A 23,532-nucleotide genomic window follows, 5' to 3' on the forward strand; every position below is an offset into this window, starting at 1 on the left:
TGCACTGCATACGCCTTCCCCTAGATGTCAGCAAGCAGTGAGAATTGGAATGGAGTTGCTAGGCAGATCTGAGGCCATATAAAGGGTCTTGGTACGTGGGGTACACTCTTTTCAACATTCGCCATGACGCAAGACAGACCTCAGGATGGCGTTCTGGAAAGCTCTCGTTATAGGCCTTAGATATATCCGGCTCTGATTTTATTCGATATAGGTGTTAAAAACGTCATAATGTAGTTATTTTAAACCGAGTTATATCATTTTATATCAGTATATTGCGATTTTCGGAATTTTCTTAGTGCTGCGTTTTAGTGAGTTGGGCACGTCTTCGCCACATGGCTAATGTTTACTGCTAATTCCAAAATTGAAGGCGACAATCTACAACCGAGCAACGATTCTTCTGGACAAAGGACAACTTGCCCAAGATTCTGATGGAAGCTCATCAAAAAGTAAGAACTATTTATGATGTTAATTCGTTGTTCTGTTGAAAAATGTCAAACTACTATTCCGGCATTAATTTCGGTGCGGTCTCGCTTTAACGCATGCTGTATGTCGTAGTAACGTTAATTTTAAAAATCTAACACAGCGGTTGCATTAAGAACTAATGTATCTTTCATTTGCTGTCCAACCTGTATTTTTTAGTCAAGTTTATGATTAGTTATTGATTAGATTAGGTGCCTCTCCCAAGATTTCTCCCGACATTTTGTTGGCAGCTTGGCTACTATTCTCATTGTATAACCACGATTTGTGCCGCTAAATATGCACATTTTCGAACAAACTCTATATGTATTGTGTAATATGATGTTATAGGACTGTCATCTGAAGAAGTTTGAGAAGGTTAGTGAAAAAATTTATATCTTTTGCTGGTTTATTCGTTATCGCTATTGTTGGCTTGAATCAATGCTGTTGTGTGGTTGGCTATTGTAGTAAGCTAATATAATGCTATATTGTGTTTTCGCTGTAAAACACTTAAAAAATCTGAAATATTGACTGGATTCACAAGATCTTTGTCTTTCATTTGCTGTACGCTGTGTATTTTTCATAAATGTTTTATGATGAGTATTTAGGTAATTCACGTTGGTCTCTGTAGTTATTCTAGTTGCTTTGGTGAGAGTTGTGATGGTGGCTGCAATGTAAAACTATGATTTATACCTGAAATATGCACATTTTTCTAACAAAACATATGCCATACAATAAATATGTTATCAGACTGTCATCTGATGAAGTTGTTTCTTGGTTAGTGACTATTTATATCTTTATTTGGTCGAATTTGTGATAGCTACCTATGCAGGAAAAAAATGGTGGGAAAAAAAAGTTGTGTCTTTTGCTATCGTGGTTAGCTAATAGATTTACATATTGTGTCTTCCCTGTAAAACATTTAAAAAATCAGAAATGATGGCTGGATTCACAAGATGTGTATCTTTCATCTGGTGTCTTGGACTTGTGATTTAATGATATTTAGATGCTAGTATTTACTTGTGGCGCTATGCTAGGCTATGCTAGTCAGCTTTTTTACTGATGAGGGTGCTCTCGGATCCGGGATGGTGACTCCTGAGAAGTTTTAAGTATATTTAAAATCAAATATTTTTAGACTTTTACTCAAGTAGTATTTTACTGAGTGACTTTCACTTTTACTTGAGTAATTTTCTATTAACGTATCTTTACTTTTACTCAAGTATGACAATTGGGTACTTTTTCCACCACTGCAATTCAGTGCAGGAAATGCAGATATTATAAAATTGCTGAAATTTGTTTTGGTTGAAGTTGAATTGAACAGTATAAAACAATCAGAATGGAGAAAGACTAATTGAAATCACTTAGAATGTATGTGTTGCCACTATAGGATCACTCACTACTGATAAAGCAAATGTATAACTTTCATTATTCAAAAACTAAAAATACCGTCATATCGCCCAGCCCTAGATAGAGTTATGGTCAAATTTGCCAAATGGAGAGAGAGTGAGAACTGGGTGCATTTCTGTGTGGAGTAAAGGTGAGCAAGAGTTTTTTCTGTACATTAAAATAACCAGCCACTAGGAGCGCCGCCTCTGAACGAGAATTTTCTGTACATTAAAATAACCAGCCACTAGGAGCGCCGCCTCTGGATGAGCATTTTCTGTACATTAAAATAACCAGCCACTAGGAGCGCTGCCTCTGGATGAGCATTTTCTGTACATCAAAATAACCAGCCACTAGGAGCGCCGCCTCTGGATGAGCATTTTCTGTACATTAAAATCACCATCCACTAGGAGCGCCGCCTCTGGATGAGCATTTTCTGTACATTAAAATCACCAGCCACTAGGAGCGCCGCCTCTGGATGAGGATTTTCTGTACATTAAAATAACCAGCCACTAGGAGCGTCGCCTCTGGATGAGCATTTTCTGTACATTAAAATAACCAGCCACTAGGAGCACTGCCTCTGGATGAGCATTTTCTGTACATTAAAATAACCAGCCACTAGGAGCGTCGCCTCTGGATGAGCATTTTCTGTACATTAAAATAACCAGCCACTAGGAGCGTCGCCTCTGGATGAGCATTTTCTGTACATTAAAATAACCAGCCACTAGGAGCGCCGCCTCTGGATGAGCATTTTCTTGTTTGCTTGTGGCCCATACAGCTCGTTGAGTGCAGTCTTAGTGCCAGCATTGGTTTGTGGTGGTAAATAGACAGCTATGAAAAACACAGATTAAAACTTTCTTGGTAAATAGTATGGTCTACAATTTACCATGAGGTATTCTAATTGAGGCGAGCAGAACCTCAAGTCTTCCTTAATATTAGAGATTGCCACTTGAGCTTACCCAAAGCTGCCGTTCTGTCCTGTCGATGCATAGAAAAAAACAGATAGATGTATATTTTCCATGTCATTGTTCAGAAACATAAGATATTACACTGTGTGTGTGTGTGTGTGTGTGTGTGTGTGTGTGTGTGTGTGTGTGTGTGTGTGTGTGTGTGTGTGTGTGTCGGGTGAGGTAATGTGTTTGTTTCGGTGCTGAGACATATTCTGTCTTGTGATGATAGACATCATCCACCACCTGCCGCCATGGTGATGCCATGGGATAGGCTGCTGGGCATGGTTACTCCCAGTTCTCCATTCCCCCATCACTGAGGCACCCAGCTGCAAAAGGAGGCTTCCCCGCCAGTCTGAAGCTCATTCCCACTCTTTCTATTATGCAATATCTGACCATCTACAGTGTCCTATAGCGGTGTGTGGTTATTTATTAAACCCATTAATGCAGTGGTTTATCTCTAGATCAATAGCTACAATACAATACATCTTGTTTATTTATGCCCTGGGGAATGGTACTTCTGGATCATAACTCTGTGACATATGGGTTGTTTAGACTATGGAAACAATTCCAACAAGGACACACCCTCTCCCATTCCACCAGTGTTTTATCATCTCTCTGAGAAAATGAAGGGTGAAAATGTGTATATTTCATTTTGGAGTACATTTGCTTCAGTGTCATGGAGGAGTGCCATTGTTCCACTGCGCAGCCATTTTGGATCTGCCAAATAAATAAGGAGGGGACAGGGAGGGAGAAGTGGCGGTGGCGGTGGCGGTGGCTCGGCTAGCCAGCATTACTATGGCAACAAAGGCCATGCTCATCTCCCTCATGCCCAGGCTGTGTTGGCCCCAACTCGATGCAGTGTGAGCTGGGTACTTAATTTCACTGACCCCCCAGGTCTGGATTGAACAGGCTCCATTGATTAGGACAAATGGAGGGAAGCCTGGCTGGCCTAGCCCCTTTCTGTAACGGGGTTAAGGACATAGTCATGGAGGGTGGAAGACAATAAATGCACCAAGATGAATAGCAGAGGCTTCCCTTGTTTTAGATGAATCAATTACATGTTTAAAGGCTAATTACTCGATCCATTCATTCAGTGTAAATGTTCTGGGGCACCACCTCACTCTGGATCCATGATTGAGCCGTTTAATGTATTCCACCCCTACATAGGCGTCATTAAACCTTTCATCTGAATCACCTCGGAACAATCCTCTGCTATTCAGACAGGCGCAGGTGTAGTGGCCTAGGGAAGCTAGCCATTATTAAAGAGCATGTGTGTGTGTGTCTCCTGCTGCACAGTTTGTTTAGAGTTTGTGTGAGATGAGATACCAGGTGGAATCGTGTTCTGGTGGTTTGCTCTTGTGTGGCTTGTTTTGACACACATTTTCATGAATCAGTGGATCTTTTTAACACCCAGTTGACAAATGAAGTTATAAACTGTGTAGTTCGAGCCCTGCATGCTGATTGGCTGACAGCCGTGGTATACCACGGGTATGACAAAACATTTATTTTTACTGCTCTAATTACGTTGGTAACCAGTTTATAATAGCAATAAGGCACTTTGGGGGTTTGTGGTATATGGCCAATATACCACGGCTAAGTGCTGTATCAAGGCACTCCGCGTTGTGTCGGTCATAAGAACAGCTCTTTGCCGTGGTATATTGGCCATATACCACACCCCCTCATGGACTTATTGCTTAAGTATCTGATGAAGTATACGTGGGTCACAGGATAGGGTACATTTTGAGTTCTGCAGTGGTGAAATAGCAGGTTGATGTTTATTGTCACAAGTCTTGCCCTGGAGGCAGTGATTTCCCCTTAGATAGGCCAGCTGCAAAGTAAAAATTGGCTATATTATAAAAATGTATGAAAATAGTTTAGGGTTAGACAGGGTTAAGGTTAGGGTTAAAGTTAGGGTTAGGTTTACAATCTGATTTTATGACTTTGTGGCTGTGCTAGCTAGTGACTACTCTGTAGAGCTGCCTCCAGAACAACATTCATGACGAAAAACACTAACTTGTGGTGGAATAGGGATCTTTTTTCTTCAGCTCTGTGAGGCTTGGATCATGTGTTGACATTATGCGTGCAATATCAAGTACAGGCAAGAACGGGTTGATTCCTGAAAGGTGTTAGTCCATGATTGAGAACTGGATTGGCTCTGCAAAAAGGTCATGATGGTTCCTTGCCAAAATAATAATTCAAAATGATATGTATAAACTATACAGGTGTGGCAGTATTTATCAACCAGTGATAAAACACGGGGTTGAGGGATAGGTGGACAGGGCACCTCTGTTTGTTGAAATACTCTACATGAAATACATCAAATGACAGCCACGACTTAAAATATATATACAGTTGTGGCCACAAGTTTTGAGAATGACACAAATATTAATTTTCACAAAGTCACTGGAATCATTGTTCCGTCATCATTGCTTTGCACAAAAAGGGCTTCACAGGCAAGGATATTGCTGCCAGTAAATCAATAATTTATCGGATCATCAAGAACTTCAAGGAGAGCGGTTCAATTGTTGTGAAGAAGGCTTCAGGGCGCCCAAGAAAGTCCAGCAAGCGCCAGAACCGTCTCCTAAAGTTGATTCAGCTACGGGGCACCACCAGTACAAAGCTTGCTCAGGAATGGCAGCAGGCAGGTGTGAGTGCATCTGCACGCACAGTGAGGCGAATACTTTTGAAGGATGGCCTGGTGTCAAGATGGGCAGCAAAGAAGCCACTTCTCTCCAGGAAAAACATCAGGGACAGACTGATATTCTGCAAAAGGTACAGGGATTGGACTGCTGAGGACTGGGGTAAAGTCATTTTCTCTGATGAATCCCCTTTCCGATTGTTTGGGGCATCCGGAAAAAAGCTTGTCCGGAGAAGGCAAGGTGAGCGCTACCATCAGTCCTGTGTCATGCCAACAGTAAAGCATCCTGAGACCATTCATGTGTGGGGTTGCTTCTCAGCCAAGGGTGTGGGCTCACTCACAATTTTGCCTAAGAACACAGCCATGAATAAAGAATGGTACCAACACTTCCTCCGAGAGCAACTTCTCCCTACCATCCAGGAACAGTTTGGTGACGAACAATGCCTTTTCCAGCATGATGGAGCACCTTGCCATAATGCAAAAATGATAACTAAGTGGCTCGGGGAACAAAACATAGATATTTTGGGTCCATGGTCAGGAAACTCCCCAGACCTTAATCCCATTGAGAACTTGTGGTCAATCCTCAAGAGGCGGGTGGATAAACAAAAACCCACAAATTCTGACAAACTCCAAGCATTGATTATGCAAGAATGGGCTACCATCAGTCAGGATGTGGCCCAGAAGTTAATTGACAGCATGCCAGGGCGGATTGCAGAGGTCTTGAAAAAGAAAGCTCAACACTGCAAATATTGACTATTTGCATCAACTTCATGTAATTGTCAATAAAAGCCTTTGAAACTTATGAAATGCTTGTAATTATACTTCAGTATTCCATAGTAACATCTGACAAAAATATCTAAAGAGACTGAAGCAGCAAACTTTGTGAAAATTAATACTTGTGTCATTCTCAAAACTTTTGGCCACGACTGTACAGTACCAGTCAAAAGTTTGGACACACCTCGTTTCAGGGTTTTTCTTTGTTTCTACTATTTTCTACATTGTAGAATAATAGTGAAGACATCACAACTATGAAATAACACATATGTAATCATGTAGTAACCAAAAAATAGATTCTTCAAAGTAGACACCCTTTGTCTTGATGACAGCTTTGCACACTCTTGGCATTCTCTCAAACAGCTTCATGAGGAATGATTTTCTAACATTCTTGAAGGAGTTCCCACATATGCTGATAACTTGTTGGCTGCTTTTCCTTCACTCTGCGGTCCAACTCATCCCAAACTATCTCAATTGGGTTGAGGTCGGGTGATTGTGGAGGCCAGGTCTTCTGATGCAGCACTCCATCACTCTGCTTCTTGGTCAAATAGCCCTTACGCATCCTGGAGGTGTAAACCAGATGGGATAGCGTATCGCTACAGAACGCTGTTGTAGCCAAGCTGGATAATTGTGCCTTGAATTCTAAATAAATCACAGACAGTGTCACCAGCAAAGCACCCCCACACCATCAAACCTCCTCCATGCTTCACGGTGGGAACCACACATGCAAAGATCATCCGTTCACCTACTCTGCGTCTCACAAAGACACGGCGGTTGGAACCAAAAATCTCAAATTTGGACTCATCAGACCAAAGGACAGATTTCCTCTGGTCTAATGTCCATTGCTCTCTTCTTCATATTGGTGTCCTATAGCAGTGGTTTCTTTGCAGCAATTCGACCATGAAGGCCTGATTCACGCATCCTCCTCTGAACAGTTGATGTTGTGTTACTTGAACTCTGTGAAGCATTTATTTGGGCTGCAATCTGAGGTGCAGTTAACCTCTAATGAACTTATCCTCTGCAGCAGAGGTAACTCTGGGTCTTCCTTTCCTGTGGCGGTCCTCATGAGAGCCAGGTTTCATCATAGTTCTTGATGGTTTTAATGACTGCACTTGAAGAAACTTTTAAAGTTCTTGACATTTTCTGAATGACTGACCTTCATGTCTTAAAGTAATGATGGACTGTCGTTTCTCTTTGCTTATTTGAGCAGTTCTTACCATAATATGCACTTGGTCTTTAACCAAATAGGGCTATCTTCTGTATCCCACCCCTACCTTGTCACTGCACAACTGATTGGCTCAAACGCATTAAGGAAAGAAATTCCACAAAATTACCTTTTAACAAGGCACACCTGTTAAGTGAAATGCATTCCAGGTGATTAATTCATGAAGCTGGTTGAGAGAATGCCAAAAGTGTGCAGAGCTGTCATCAACGCAAAAGGTGGCTACTTTGAAGAATCTCTTCGAAGAATCTTGATTTGTTTAACACTTTTTTGGTTACTACATGATTCTGTATGTAGAAAATAGTAAAAATAAAGAAACACCCTTGAATGAGTAGGTGTGTCCAAACTTTTGACTAGTACTGTGTATATTTTAATTTTTTTATGGGACATACGTATGTGTATGTGTGTGTGACTAGGTGGGCTTGGTGCAGCTGTTGTTTTTTCTGTTGAAGATTGAATGGATAATAGAATTCAGACTCCCCATCGTCTCATTAAATCCTTGTGGTCAGAAGTGATATCATCTCTAATAAATACACTCCAGGGATAGGAGGCTTCAGATATGAGACACAGATTATGAATATGATACCCAGGGTTTCGTAAATGACGATGTTTATCTTACTGTGTATGTGTGTGTGTGGCGTGTGTGTGTGTGTATGTGCTTGTACGTGTGTGGGTACGTCAGAGGGTTACACAGGGACAGTGACAGGATTCAATGCCAGCTGCTCCCTGCAATGCCCCCCCCATCCCACTACCCCATGTTGCCTCCTTGTCTCCAGTGACGGGCAACACAGTCCCTTTATGCCTCCTGTCCATCATGCAGACCCCACCTTGGGGAGCCTCTGTCACTAAGGGCCGGACTAGTACTGCTCACTGGCTTTGTTTTGATGGCGCGAGAGAGGGAGAGACAAAGGGAGAGACAGAGGGAGATACAGAGGGAGATACAGAGGCAGAGAGAGAGAGAGAGAGAGAGAGAGAGATAGAGAGAGAGAGGGCGAGAGAGAGAGAGAGAGAGAGAGAGAGAGAGAGAGAGAGAGAGAGAGAGAGAGAGAGAGAGAGAGAGAGAGACCCCTCCTCCATGCACACAGTAGAGACAGCCTCTGTCAGCTATTTCCTGCATCTGTCTCTGGGCAACAAAAGATCCCTCACTGCATGCTTCTCACCTACCCGGGATACCCACAGCCATCCGGGGCTTAGTTGTTTTGTGCTAGGTGAAAAAATACTGCCCAGTGATTTTGATACGGATGATTTCAATCAACAAATCATTGACTGGAATTCAAAGAATCCTCTTATTGTCATGTACACGTTGAAGTGTACAGATATGAAACAGACAATCATAATATCAGTCAAAATATCAAATTCCCAGTTTTGCTACAAGCCAACTTTATAAGATGTTTTAAAAATAGGTTATATTTGACAAAACAAGTCCATGACGTAGAGTAAGGCAGAATAGATGGATGCAGTTCAATGCATGATTAATATAATTCACCAATACATTTCTTGGTAGTCCAACAAATATTGCTATCAGGTTGTAAATCACATCTGGCCTGGTACATTGTTTGCTTCCTCCAGCCATTCGGGATGCACTGTTTCAGTTACAGTGACTTAATATGTTCGACAAAAACTGACAAATGTAACCAAGGCCTGGAATGTCAATACAATCAAATTAGCAAGGGCAATGATCACAAGTCAGTCATAATGTGGCTAATGGGCTAGCTTATTTATTTTTGTCCCTATTTATTTAGCAAGCTAAAAACCTGGAGCCTAATGTTTGCTGCTGCTGGGAGGATGTCATTGGACGAGTGGGTAAGTTGACAACTTCCCCCCCTTCCCCATATCTTTTTTCTGTTATCCACAGTTAGCATATCTCTTAGTTGTCAATCAAATGTATTTGGCATCTATCAAATGGGCGGGTAGGCAGGCAAGTTCCCATTCATTTGTTAAAACGTGGGTTGGGACAAGCATGCATCGGCAGGCAAGTTGCAGGGCGAGCAGACTACTATTCCACATTGTTTATGAGTGCAATTTTGATGGCCAACTGACAAAGTTTAAGAGGGTTTATCTACTGTTCCCTCATTAGATTTTAGTTAATCTCGCTTTGGCTAATATTAGTTGTTGATTTTGTTGTTGTTGATGTGCATAGGCAACTGAGGGAGAGTTAGCATTTCATGGTTGTTTGATCGATAGGAACGTAAAGTTTCCAAATGTAAGAGGACACCCGTGGGATTTACATATTTGCAGAAATCTATTCAGTTGTATTTATGGCTTTTGGTGAATGCTTTCTAATAATCTAAAGTCGGGTGTTGCTACTGCCTCTAAATACACAGTCCAGTTCAAAGTGAATGATGGGAGGCCCGTTTAAGTAGCTGAATTTGTCGCTAGAATCTTTTACCAAGAAAAGTCGCTAGAGAGGTCTGCCTATGTGGTAAATGGCTTATTTGCATATTGGCCTATTGTAACTCTGATTGGCTATGGCACACTGGTCTGTGTAGACTCCGGTCCTGGACATGACAGATGTTTTTATTAGGTTTTATTTACTGCAGTGTCTATTAATTGTCCAAACGTATGGCTGCTTTCCCACTCTATATTGCTATAGAATTTTCACAAATGCCTTACTCTATGTCATTCCCAAACATTCTCTGAATGTATGAAAACGTGAAAATGAGTGCTTGCTTGTCAGAAAATAACAACAAAGGCATCATATTCTTTCTGGGGGTGTATATGAACAAATGTTAATACTATTTCATGTTGTTAAAATGCTGTCCGTTCCACTTTAACACCATGGTTGTCTGCAGGAGGTGCTCCTTCTCCCCCTTCTCCTCCTCCTCCTCCTGTTCTAGACAGTGTCTCTGATCACAGCTCGAAGCTCTAGGTGCAGCATGCGGAACGGTGAGGTCCTCCATGACAGGAGCTCCTGTTTCCCAGGCAACAGCCTGTCCTTGAGAAAAGGGTACATTTGGGAGTTTAGGGGCCAGGGCTCTGACAGTCGCCGTCAAAACTCATAAAGACTCCAAACACATTGATATGGATAGTGGAGTGGAGACACACATACTCCCTAAAAAAAAACTATGAATCATAGCATGGTGTGTGTTTGTGTGTGTGTGTGTGTTTATATGTGTTTGTATGTGCTCTGTATGTGTGTGTGTGTGCGCTGTCTGCCCTCCCTTCCCCCTATCCCAGAGGCGCGATACATTTCATAAAGCAAAAAGCATGATTTCATCATCCAAGATATTACTGTTCCAGTAAGGGGGAAATGTCATGACCAACTGCTTTATACAACCCTAATCCCCATGTTGTTGGGTGTGTCCTGAGTATTGGCAGGTAAACTGTTCCCATGGGAGGGGGTGTATAAGGGTATGTGTCCATGTCCTTTGTCCCCCTCACAATGACAGGAGAAATTCTGACACGAGATCACTCCTACATCGTCCCGTTTCCTACTTGTCCCTTACGTCTCAAATTCTCAACAGAGAATTCCCGTTCAAGTGCTGATGGAGAAAGTCATTGTTTTCTCCCCATCCTGGATCACTGTAACACTCCCAGTACAATAGCCACCATGACTCTCTTAAATCATGGTAGCATGGCAGTGCTGAGTGAAGCTGCGTTGAATCAGTCTGGGAGATCCAGCTATGTGCTTTATGTAACACCATTCACAGTGTGAAGTGTTGCAGTACAAAGCCAGTAGAGATGATGAATACAGTAACTCCTTTTAGCACCTGTCTGAAATGTCTTGTGTGGATAAAGACAGGACAGACTCTTTTGTCCTCCTTACCACTGACAACATCAGTGACTATAATGAGCTGGGGAGGAGTAACACCTACAGTACCAGTCAAAAGTTTGGATACACCTACTCATTCCAGGGTTTTTCTTTATTTTTACTATTTTCTACATTGTAGAATAATAGTGAAGACATCAACACTATGAAATAACATGTGGAATCATGTAGTAACCAAAAAAGTGTTTTATATTTTAGATTCTTCAAAGTAGCCACCCTTTGCCTTGATGACAGCTTTGCACACTCTTTGAATTCTTTCAACCAGCTTCATGAGGTAGTCACCTGGAATGCTTTTCCAACAGTCTTGAAGGAGTTCCCACATATTCTGAGTACTTGTTGGCCGCTTTTCATTTACTCTGCTGTCCAACTCATCCCAAACAATCTTAATTGGGTTGAGGTCAGGTGATTGTGGAGGCCAGGTCATCTGGTGCAGCACTCCATCACTGTCCTTCTTGGTCAAATATCCCTTAAGGAGCCTGGAGGTTTGTTTTGGGTCATTGTCCTGTTGAAAAACAAATGATAGTCCCACTAAGCTCAAACCAGATGGGATGGCATATCGCTGCAGAATGCTGTGGTAGCCATGCTGGCTAAGTGTGCCTTGAATTCTAAATAAATCACAGACAGTGTCACCAGCAAAGCACCCCCACACCATCACACCTCCTCCTCGATGCTTCACGGTGGGAACCAGACATCCGGAGATTATCCGTTCACCTACTCTGCGTCTCACAAAGACATGGCGGTTGGAACCAAAAATCTCAAATTTGGACTCACCAGACCAAAGGACAGATTTCCACCGGTCTAATGTTCATTGCTTGTGTTTCTTGGCCCAAGCAAGTCTCTCTTCTAATTGGTGTCCTTTAGTAGTGTTTTTTTTGCAGCAATTCGACCATTAAGTCCTGATTCACGCAGTCTCCTCTGAACAGTTGATGTTGAGATGTGTCTGTTACTTGAACTCTGTGAAGCATTTATTTGGACTGCCATCTGATGTGCAGTTAGTTGGCAATTTCTGAGGCTAGTAACTCTAATGAACTTATCATCTGCAGCAGAGGTAACTCTGGGTCTTCCATTCCTGTGGAGGATTGACTAACCTTCATGTCTTAAAGTAATGATGGACTGTTGTTTCTCTTTGCTTATTTAAGCTGTTCTTGCCATAATTTGGACATGTTTTTTTCCAAATAGGGCTATCTTCCGTTTACCAACCCTACCTTGTCACTACACAACTGATTGGCTCAAACACATTAAGAAGTAAAGAAATTACACAAATTAACTTTTAACAAGTCACATCTGTTAATAAAAACAGGTGACTACCTCATGAAGCTGGTTGAGAGAATGCCAAGAGTGTGCAATGCTGTCATCAAGGCAAAAGGTGGCTACTTTGAAGAATCTCAAATATAAAATATATTTTGATTTGTTTAACACTTTTTTGGTTACTACATGATTCCATATGTATTATTTCATAGTTGTGATGTCTTCATTATTATTCTACAATGTAGAAAATAGTAGAAATAAAGAAAAACCCTTGAATGAGTAGGTGTGTCCAAACTTTTGTCTATTACTGTACATTCCACTTGACGTATCATTGTGTAACTCTTCACCAGAGAGCATGATTTAGCAACTGAGGATCTATGTGTCAAATATGGGTTTTTGTGTGCTTGACAACGGTTATCTCTACAGGCAATTCAATGCTGTATGTATCTTCCTGTTTTACTATTTCTTGTGATCATCCTAATTATCAGTAGGGAGATAAGGGGAGTTTCAGAGGTAGCTCCTGTGACTGCAGGCAGGAGATGTAGCAGGTTGAGGTTGACAGGGCATCTTTAATGGAGATTAATTATTTTACAGGGGTCTGCCTGACTCTCTCTGGCCACACCCCAACCATCTGCAGCCCCATATACCGAGGCCGGGGCTCGGGGGTCTACCTCCAACCTGATTGGCCCCCTGGACCCTCCAGAGAGCAAGCTGTCAAGTGATCTGCCTGCATGAAATGACCCTTCACAATTTTTTGTGTCGGCTCAAATGCCTGTAATTTTACCATACCCCATTTCAGTTTTTATTCTCAGTGTGGAAAAAAATGAGGAGGGGGGAAAAAAAGCAGCAGTGAAAATTCCAGACATTATTACTGTGCTGCATGTATGGCTCCAGAGATTCTTCCCTTTCATCTTTCCCCCATTCTATTGACACATGGTAGTTATCAGACACTATGGAAATACTGTGGTTAAGACACTTTTCCCTTTGCTGATTATACATTTTGGGGGTATTTATGACCTGATAATCATTATGACTGCGTGGTGTTCCAACTCAAGGAACACCAAGGATATGTCGTTTGAATGAGAAAGATAATGTTTGCCACATGTGACAATAAGGTATGGGGAGAGGGTCTAAGTGTGTGCAGAGGTGTTTGTTGGTTTCTTACGTGTAATGAATGGGGATAATGAATGAGGACGTTGGGTTTCTGGAAATAACTTTACTGCTGTTATCAGGTTACAACATTTTTAATTCACCAGCAGATTATTTTTAGTGAGCTACTATGTTGACCTGGCCCATGTTCCTTTTGTCCTTGAATGCTAACCCATACCACAGTTATACTGGGGGTTGTACTCATGTACTCTGTGCCCCAGTGAGAGAAACCTCTGATACCAAGACTGGGGTACAGAGTACATCTGAGCCTGGTATTTGGCACCTAGGAGATGTATAGATAGCTGAAATTGTCCTCTGGGCTGTGGCCAGGGGTTGTTTATAAATGCATTCTGTCAGCATTGTGTGTGTGTGTGTATGTGTGTGTGTGTGTGTGTGTGTGTGTGTGTGTGTGTGTGTGTGTGTGTGTGTGTGTGTGTGTGTGTGTGTGTGTGTGTGTGTGTGTGTGTGTGTGTGTGTGTGTGTGTGTGTGTGTGTGTGTGTGTGTGTTGGGACATGTGCCGGCTTTCTAGTCTGTATTGTGAGCCTGGGCCCTCCCCTCTCCAGCTGTTGAGAGGCCATTTCCCAGGTGTCTCACACGTTTCCTACTAATCTCCCGCTCACACGGGCTCCGCCGTAGCACCTAATCTGTCTCCATGGCGCCCGCTGGGTGGATTTGGGTTGGATGCTGTCTGAGGAGAGCTCACTGACAACTGTAGAGGAACATAGCTTAGAGCAGGGTCACTGACAATGACTCACCTTCCACCTGCCAGATCCTTCTGCAGATACACACACTCTCACACACACATTCATGCATAATTAATACACAACGACAACATAGACTTACATACATGTGCAGTCTTCACACACATGGATAGAATGTAAGATGAAAGCAGCCATCACTCACTGGGCCTTGAGGGGACTGCACAACCAGTGAATGCTGCTGTTTTGACCCCAGCCTCTGAATCACTGTGAAGTCCAGCCCTCTCCTCTCCTTAGTAGTGCAAGTGGGCGTCCGACTTACTCACACAGGAAGTGTTCCTGTCCTGTCCAGGAGGTGGAGAGAAGCTTAATTTACGCCCAGTAGGTCATTGGTCACCCTGACACCCTGCTCCCCAGTGCGAGCCACGCCGAGATACAGGCACGCTAATTGCATCAGACAGGGAAACCTAGAGAGGGAAGTGAATATCTAATTTGTGCCTGTGTGTGGGGTGAAGTGAATGCCAGTCGTCTAATTGCTTTCACACCGCTTTGATTGAATTAGCTGGCCCTGTGTGAGACCCAGGCCTTAATTGAATTCTGGGGCCCTGTATGTCACTGCTCAGCCAAATAGAAGTGTGTTCCCTATGGAAGGGCCGGCATGAAGGGGACAGACTGGCTTTACCTACACCCCCTACCTACAATATGGATGCTCTCCTTAGGTTAACTTGTGGCCATGGCTTGCACAGCTGGCTGGCCCATCACAAGGTTAGCTCCTCCTCACATGTGACCACTGCAGAGAAAACATCTCAGGATTCAGAACAGTACAAGTGTATTCGCTGTCCATATTATAGCTAACAGTTTTTCCTCTTCTAATTTGGATCTGATTTGCTCCTTCATCGGACAGTAAGTATGGTACAAAACAGCCCCTCTCTCTTTATGGTCTATCCTTATTAAGGGATAACATCTCATCTATTTTTCCCAGTGATCCAAATTGTTTATACAGTAGACAGACAGTAAACAGAGAGCAGAAGTGCCATGACGACCAAGCCCATCGCTCCCTACAGTGGCCCTCTCTCTCTGTGACAATAGAAAACGTCCACACAGAGAAGCCCTGTGACTCTGCCCATTTTCACAGCTTTCAGCACTTTTTTTCTGCTGCGCTAACAAAACCTCACACCTCCAGTTCTTTCCCCTCCAGCCTTTTGTCTTTCACACTCACACGTAATGAACACTCACACACGCACGTACGCACACACGCACACACACCTTACCCCTTTCTCTCCCTTGTCTCTTTTTGAGTGCTGCTTTCATTAAATTCAGCATTTTTGGGGGCTGGTTTTGAAGCAGCTGAATAGGAGGAATGGGGAAACAGGAGAGGGCGTGGGGGGTGTGGACAAAGGACCTCTCTGTCGGGTGGGGTTGCTGGGGGACGGGGACGGGGACGGGAGAGGTGTGGAACAGGTCATGGGTTTCTCTCAATAGACATGCCTTTGGCTGGATTAGTGGCTGTTATCAGCCAGATGATTCCCTGGCCATGGTAAGGCACTGCACAGCTCAGACAGCCATGATGGAAATGCCAAATGCCCAGCCTTTGTTTGGGTTCTTCCTGACTGTCTGGGCACACCGTTCTGCTGCTGTGCTGCCTGCAAATATGTATGTCTGTGTGTGTGTGTGTGTGTGTGTGTGTGTGTGTGTGTGTGTGTGTGTGCATGTACTGTATGTGTCTGTACGTGCACGTTTGTGTGTGCATGTGTGTGTCTGTTCAAACTGAGCTGGAGAAGCCAGATGCACTGTCAGCTCAGAATGTTTCCAGTAGTGGCTGGCTTCATCATCAGCACTGCCACTGAAAACAATGGAGCCCCACCTTTTCACACAGACTAGGCTTTATACAGTGGCTCTGAGCTGCAGGTTCTCTCTTTCCATTAACATACATTTGCCTGGCTGAAACTTCCGGGAAGCCTTTGAAACAACCAGCAAATGACCTGCTGTAAAACCTGACTGGCTCCCTGGCACGGAGGACTTACCTCTCACAATACCCTTTTTATACAGTGAGTCAACAGTACTCCCAAATAAAAATTTTATGTCAGGATGTGTTATTAAAGTTCATAACACAGACAGAAAGGGTTGGGCTCTAGCCAGTCACTGTGTTGCCTCTGCTCTGGAGAACAGCAGTCATTGAGATGTGACAGCCAAGCCTTTCCTTTCTTGGCGTGTGCCTGGAACCACTTTGAGGTGATCTGGACCCTTTGACACAGCTGACACTAAATTAAATCTGAAGTGTTTATAAATTCCATTAGAATGTTTCTGTGCGCCTTTTCTTCTTGACTTAATGCAGCGTTTCATCACTTCTGTCAAAATCCAGAAAGCTGAGAAAACGTGCTTATTTATTTAAGGATATTAATAGAGACATATATTTAAAAAGAATAAAAGGAGGGAAAATAAAACACCAGCAATGAATATTCCCCTCATTATTACCTCCCCTTACCAGAGGGATGTCAGAAGCTGCATCATAATAAGGCTTTAGCCATTGCATGTTGACTGAGCGAGTCGAGGGAGATTGTGATCAAACAGCTCAACACTACCAATCTGAGTGAGGAGGGAATCAAAGCGCTGATCTGCTTTTTAATCAGAGCTATGTACTCGTCCGCAGGCTACATCTGACACCGAGCAGCTCCCCAGCCATCCAACACAGCCTCTTGAAAGACTGGTGGAATCCCCCCCCCCCCCAAAAAAAATATATGGCCCTGGTGGTGACAAGCTGAGCCCCACATCTAACACAGCCTGGTCTGTCTGTTTCTCTGTCTGTCAGTCTCTCTATCTCCCTGTCTCTGTCATGGATGCTACAGGACAGTAGGAACAATAAAGACAGAAAAAGCGATACCTGGTCATATCCGGCTACCAAACAATAGACAATAGGCCTAGTTGTTGACACTGTGCCCCCTTCCCAACTCTCTCTTCCATATAAAACATGCTTGCCCTAAACACCCATTACTCAATCCTAAGCGCCGCCTACTGCCTTCTGTCTTTCTCTTCTTCTCTCCTCTGCTCCACCCCTTCTCCTTTCCCTCTCGCTGGCTCTTTCTGCTATTTTCTTTGGTGGGGCTCCTCTGAGCTCTTCACTGCCATAGACCACTGTGTTCTTTAGTCTCAGTCCCAATCCACAGATCTGTAGCTGGGGCCTCATTCAGTGACTCTGGTGACTGGCAGTGTGAATGTGCCGGCCTCATGTTTCACTCTGTACCAGATCGCTTTCCCCCATCAATCACAGGAGAAGAAAAATATATTGAGACTAATATTTATTGAAGAGCTTGATCAGATTTCCTCCGTTTTATCCCCAATACTGCTTCCTGCGGCTGATGTTTATGACAATGATCTTTCCACAGGATGCATCAGCCTCACTGAAAATGTTCCTCTGTTTGTGTGACACTTTTTTCTAAGGAATCTGAGTTTGATGGGCCAGGGCCAGGGATTGGGCTACTAAAGCACAGCAGTGCTCTAGTGTGTGCAGCAGTCTTGGACAGAGGATGATGATTGAGATGTGTTTTCCAGGGAGTTTGTGGGGAGTTGGGATTGGAAAAGAGCAGTAATCCTGCTCCAGCATGGTGTTCCAGCATGGTCACTGGGAACTGGTATCTGTCTTCCTAGTATAAACAGTGGGATTGAACCCAGACTTATCCTGCCTTGTGATTTGACCTTCTCCAAATAAAGTTCCAGCTGCAGACGTTTCCATATGACACACACTTTAATCCAGCTGTAATTGGCAGCTCAGACCAGGGATGATAGGGAAATGACGGTTTTATTATTCCTAGATATGGAACATAGTGAGAGTTTGTGAGATGGGTTATGGTGCAGAGTATTCAACAGGATAAGGATCCCTCCAGATGTTGTTTTTTTTGCAATCCCAATGTTACATAATGTATCACAGCAGGTAGCATTGGCATAAGGACATTCATAACTCTGTGAAGGTCATTCATAAGTGTGGCACCTCCTGTGTGTGGATTTTTCATGTGTGACTTTAGCTCGTAGCGAGTCCCCACACTACTCCATTTCCTCCTTTTACGGATGGGGAGACAAGGAGGGAGGTGGGTGGTGATTATCTCAAGCTATACCAACCTCAGCTGGTTTGAACCCAGTACAAAAACAGCTCTTGACATGGTGCTTGAGCAGGGGCTGCTGTGCATTCTGGGAAGGGTTCCACTGTGTGTGTGTGTGTGTGTGTGTGTGTGTGTGTGTGTGTGTGTGTGTGTGTGTGTGTGTGTGTGTGTGTGTGTGTGTGTGTGTGTGTGTGTGTGTGTGTGTGTGTGTGTGTGTGTGTGTGTGGCGGGAGTGGGGGCAGGAGTGGGGGGTAACTGAGGTAAGGATGAAGAGGATTTCAGGGAGAGTGAGTTTCACTGTAAATGGTAGTGCTTGACTGCTTTTTACATGCGTACACACACACACACACACACACACACACACACACACACACACACACACACACACACACACACACACACACACACACACACACACACACACACACACACACACACACACACACACACACACACACACACACACACACACACACACACACAGTTTTGATGCAGTAGTGTGTGATCACCACCCCTAACCATGGCTGTAAGTTATCCTGCCACTCTCCCAGCAAGAGTAGAGGACCTTTAAAGAGCACTTAACAGGAAGTAGTCCACTCCAGAGAGTCTCAGGCAATTAGTGTGCTGTGAGCACGCTGAATAATTAAAGTAAAACACAGTACTGTACATGTTATGTTGTCATCTCCACAGAGAAACCCTCACATGCGAGGAGGATGCACTAATGTATATTTATGCTCAACTGTGATCTGTGTTTGTCTCTTTTGCATTTTGGTCTCTGGACCACATGTCTCGTAGTGAGATGAAGCCAAACAGGAAATAAAACTGACCAAACATGAAATACAGTATGTAAATGTAGATATGTTCATATCTCATCTCTCTCTCTCTTCTGTTTTTATCCCAGCTTGTCCATCGGGCTTCTTCAAGCCTATACAGGGTGATGTATCCTGCATGCAGTGTCCAATCAACAGCCGCACCACCAACGAAGGAGCCACTAACTGTGTGTGCCGCAACGGTTACTATCGCACTGACTCAGATCCCTTCCAGATGCCCTGCACAAGTATGTACTATCGACCAACACACGCACACACAAACACACTCTTTTAATTTCACACCCTGGTCCTGAGGAACTGAGAGGAATCAAAGATCAAAGGACACCAGAGCCTCTCTGAGCAGAAACAGAGGAGGCCTGTCAGAGAGCAGTCTCTCACATACACCCAGCACTGCCAACAGGTCTGGCCCAAAACACATAGGCCAGCCTCCCCACCTCACATCATAGAGCCCTGCTGCCCCGCCCAGAGCAGAGGTTACTGGGTCAGGCCATGCAGCATTGTAGTGGGACAGACAGGGGGAATAGACTAGGCCTAGATTCCTCTTGTCATGCCAATGAAGCCATTTGAATTTATGGTTAACGGAGGGTCTAAGAAAAGAGAAAGAGAACACAGGCGGGATAAAGATTAAGGGGAAGACATGAACACAGAGAGAGAGAGAGAGGAATATGCAGTATATATAGTGTGCTGAGAGAGAGAGAGAGAGAGAGAGAGAGAGAGTGAGAGAGAGTGAGAGAGAGTGAGAGAGAGAGAGGAATATGCAGTATATATAGTGTGCTGAGAGAGAGAGAGAGAGAGAGAGAGAGAGAGAGAGAGAGAGAGAGAGAGAGAGAGAGAGAGAGAGAGTGAGTGAGTGAGAGAGAGCTCCTTTCACAACCATGGCTGATTTTTTTCTCCTTCCCTCCTCTGTGAAAGGGAGAGGGACAGAAATATTTGAGCGCCTCCAACAAAGGAGATTTGCATAAGCCCGGCTCTGGGAACAGAGCAGCTGTTGTGAATGAGAAAGCAGCGTCACGTCGCTGGTATTAAACGCAGCGGGCCCGGGATGATTAAAGGAGGGAAACGGGCCTATCTGAGTGGCCCTCAAGCTAACAGGGGCCATTAGCCGCCCATTCCAGCCCTCCCCAGGAAAGAGATGATGTTTAGGAGGCTGTTTTTGCGTGAGAGAGAGAGAGAGAGACACACAGAGGGCTTCGATGGGCATTGCTCCAGGCCTGGAGGTCTGTTAATGGGAGCCAATTAAAAGGGCGGTTAAATAAGTGATCAATTCAGGTTTATGTGTTTATGGGCAGGGGGAATTTTGTTGTTTATCTCATTAGCCCTGGAGAGGGCATCCTCCCTAATTAGCTGCACATGCCCGTAAAAGATAAACAGTACTCATTGTGTGTTTGTTTGGGCTGTCAGTCAAATGTGATGCCATGGGGAATGTTACTTTCAACCAGTAATGCCTCTATAAGTAGTGGTTGTGTATGAGCAACAGTCACTTTCTCTGTCCTGCACTACATATGATGCTCTGCTATACATAACCAACAGATTGAAACAAATATGTGACAACATGGACATGAAAAGTCATCCTATCTTCATGTTGATGTCCAGTGTGTTTAAATGGGCTTCCTGGGGGAAGGATTTAGTTGAGCATACCAGGCAAAGACCTCAAAGAGACTGTACTGTATTTGTAGGAGTGTGGGTTCTCTCTCCTCCAATGAAAGGGTTATTTGAGTAGGGTGATACTTGCTCTGGTATTCCTACCCTCAAGAACTCCAAGGACACAAGAAACTTAATTCCCCTGCCAACATCTGAATTAAATGCCATGAAGTAGTTCTTTTGAACTAACTAGAGTACATTGAGTCCATTAGTTTTTCTTACACCTTAAATCTGTAGACAAACCACACTCCACATACACTATATATACAAAAGTACAGACACCCCTTCAAATGAGTGGATTCGGCTATTTCAGCTACACCCGTTGCTGTCAGGTGTATAAAATCGAGCACACAGCCATGCAATCTTCATAGACAACATTGGCAGTAGAATGGCCTTACTGAAGAGCTCAGTGACTTTCAGCATGGCACCATCATAGGATGCCACCTTACCAACAAGTCAGTTTGTCAAATTTCTGCCCTGCTGGAGCTGCCCTGATCAGCTGTAAGTGCTGTTATTGTGAAGTGGAAACATCTAGGAGCAAAAATGGCACAGCCGCAAAGTGGTAGGCCACACAACCTCACAGAACGGTACCGCCGGGTGCTGAAGCGCATAGCACGTCTGTCCTCAGTTGTAGCACTCACTACCGAGTTCCAAACTGCCTCTGGAAGCAACGTCAGCGCAGTAACAGTTTGTCTGGAGCTTCATGAAATGGGTTTCCATGGCCGAGCAGCCGCACACAAGCCTAAGGTCACCATGCGCAATGCCAAGCGTCGGCTGGAGTGGTGTAAAGCTTGCCGCCATTAGACTCTGCAGCAGTGGAAACGCATTCTGTAGAGTGATGAATCACGCTTCACCGTCTGGCAGTCCAACGGACGGATCTGCATTTGGCAGATGCCAGGAGAACACTACCTGCCAGAATGCATAGTGCCAACTGTAATGTTTGGTGGAGGAGGATGTTTTTTATGGTTCGGGCTGAGTTCCAGTGAAGGGAAATCCTAATCCTACAGCATTCAATGATATTCTAGACGATTCTGTGCATCCAACTTTGTGGCAACAGTTTGGGGAAGGCCCTTTCCTGTTTTAGTATTGCAATGCCCCCGTGCATAAAGCGAGGTCCTATAGAAATGGTTTGCCGAGATCAGTGTGGAAGAATTTGACTGGTCTGCACAGAGCCCTGACCTCAACCCAATCAAACACCTTCGGGATGAATTGGAACGCTGACTGTGAGCCAGGCCTAATCATCCAACATCAGTGCCCGACCTCACTAATGCTCTTGTGGCTGAATGGAAGCAAGTCCCCGCAGCAATGTTCCGACATCTAGTGGAAAGCCTTCCCAGAAGAGTGGAGGCTGTTATAGCAGCAAAGGGGGACCAAACTTCAAATGAATGCCCATGATTTTGGAATGAAATGTTTCGACGAGCAGGCAACCACAAACTTTTGGTCATGTAGTGTATGAGACTACTGTAAATGCTTCTCACATTCCTAACAGAAACCATCTCAGTTGACTGTCTATTGTCTGTGTGTTTCCAGCGGTGCCGTCGGCTCCTCAGAACGTTCTGTCTATCGTGAACGAGACGTCTCTGATACTGGAGTGGCAGCCTCCTAGGGAGTCAGGTGGCCGTGAGGATGTGGTCTTCAACATCATCTGTAAGAGCTGTGGAGGGGGCCGGGGAGGCTGCACGCGCTGTGGCGACAATGTCCAGTTTGTACCCCGCCAGCTGGGTCTGACAGAGCCCCGTGTTTACATCAGTGACCTGCTGGCGCACACACAGTACACCTTCGAGGTGCAGGCCGTCAATGGGGTCTCCGAGCAGAGCCCCTACTCACCACAGTACTCCTCCGTCAACATCACAACCAACCAGGCTGGTGAGTACACTCTTCCTTATGCTCTCTATGTCTCTCTCGCAGGCACACACACACACACAAACACACACAATGACTCAGTTTCATATTCCTCGAGTGTGGAGTAAGTATGCATATTTGTTCTTAGACAGGAGTGAGAGGATTGTTGATGACGTCACAGGCAGGGTTTGATGGCCTGTTGGTCCTCAGAGTGTGACCTCATCAGGGCTCTCAGACAGAGTAGCTCAGCGTAGTGAGCACTACTCTCCCTCCTGTCTCCCCTGACTGCTGTGTGGTGATTACAGTCCTAACATCTCAGTCCCTTGCTTCATCCAGCCACTCAGATCTAGTGTTACTTATTAAGTTTATGAAGTCTTTGGTAATAAGCCTTGACTTCACTATGATCCCCATGCCCTCTACGAGCTGCCTTAAAAACTGCACCCAAAATGTAATGGGAAGATTAGTAAGAAGCCATTGTATTTTCAGTGAATAATAACCTCTAATGAAAAACAGGTCTGTTTGTGATTGGCCTAACTTTTTCATCTGTGGGATCTTGGAGAAACATGCTGCAATCAATGTCTCCTGTAACTATGGTAGCCGTGCATGTTTTCCACTGTGTGCTTTGTGGTTGTAAATGACTGCGCCTCCATTATTTAATCCAAGCAGCAGAATTGATTTGCTCTTTAATTGTCTGTATGAGACGCATCATTTGGTGTGCCAGGCTGTGCTGCCTGAGCACTGATGAGCGGGGATACGGGCTACAGGCTTTATCTACGCCAGGGCTTTGTGTCCTGTTGGCAGTATGAGTAAGTGCCTGTCATCTCTCATCTGACTGGCCTT

The 23,532-nt window shown here is 44.3% G+C and overlaps 1 protein-coding gene across 1 annotated transcript in view; it reads left to right on the forward strand.

Moving 5' to 3' along the window:
• Positions 1-23,532, forward strand: part of ephb2b (eph receptor B2b) — a 177,231-nt gene that overhangs the window by 103,736 nt on the left and 49,963 nt on the right. Inside the window, exons 4-5 of the mRNA XM_039015883.1 lie at positions 19,281-19,436; positions 22,381-22,716. Coding sequence (XP_038871811.1) covers positions 19,281-19,436; positions 22,381-22,716 — 492 coding nt within the window. The remainder of the gene's footprint in view (positions 1-19,280; positions 19,437-22,380; positions 22,717-23,532) is intronic.

This window comes from Salvelinus namaycush, chromosome 20, assembly GCF_016432855.1.
Source record: "Salvelinus namaycush isolate Seneca chromosome 20, SaNama_1.0, whole genome shotgun sequence".
In the NCBI taxonomy this organism is placed as follows: domain Eukaryota; kingdom Metazoa; phylum Chordata; class Actinopteri; order Salmoniformes; family Salmonidae; genus Salvelinus; species Salvelinus namaycush.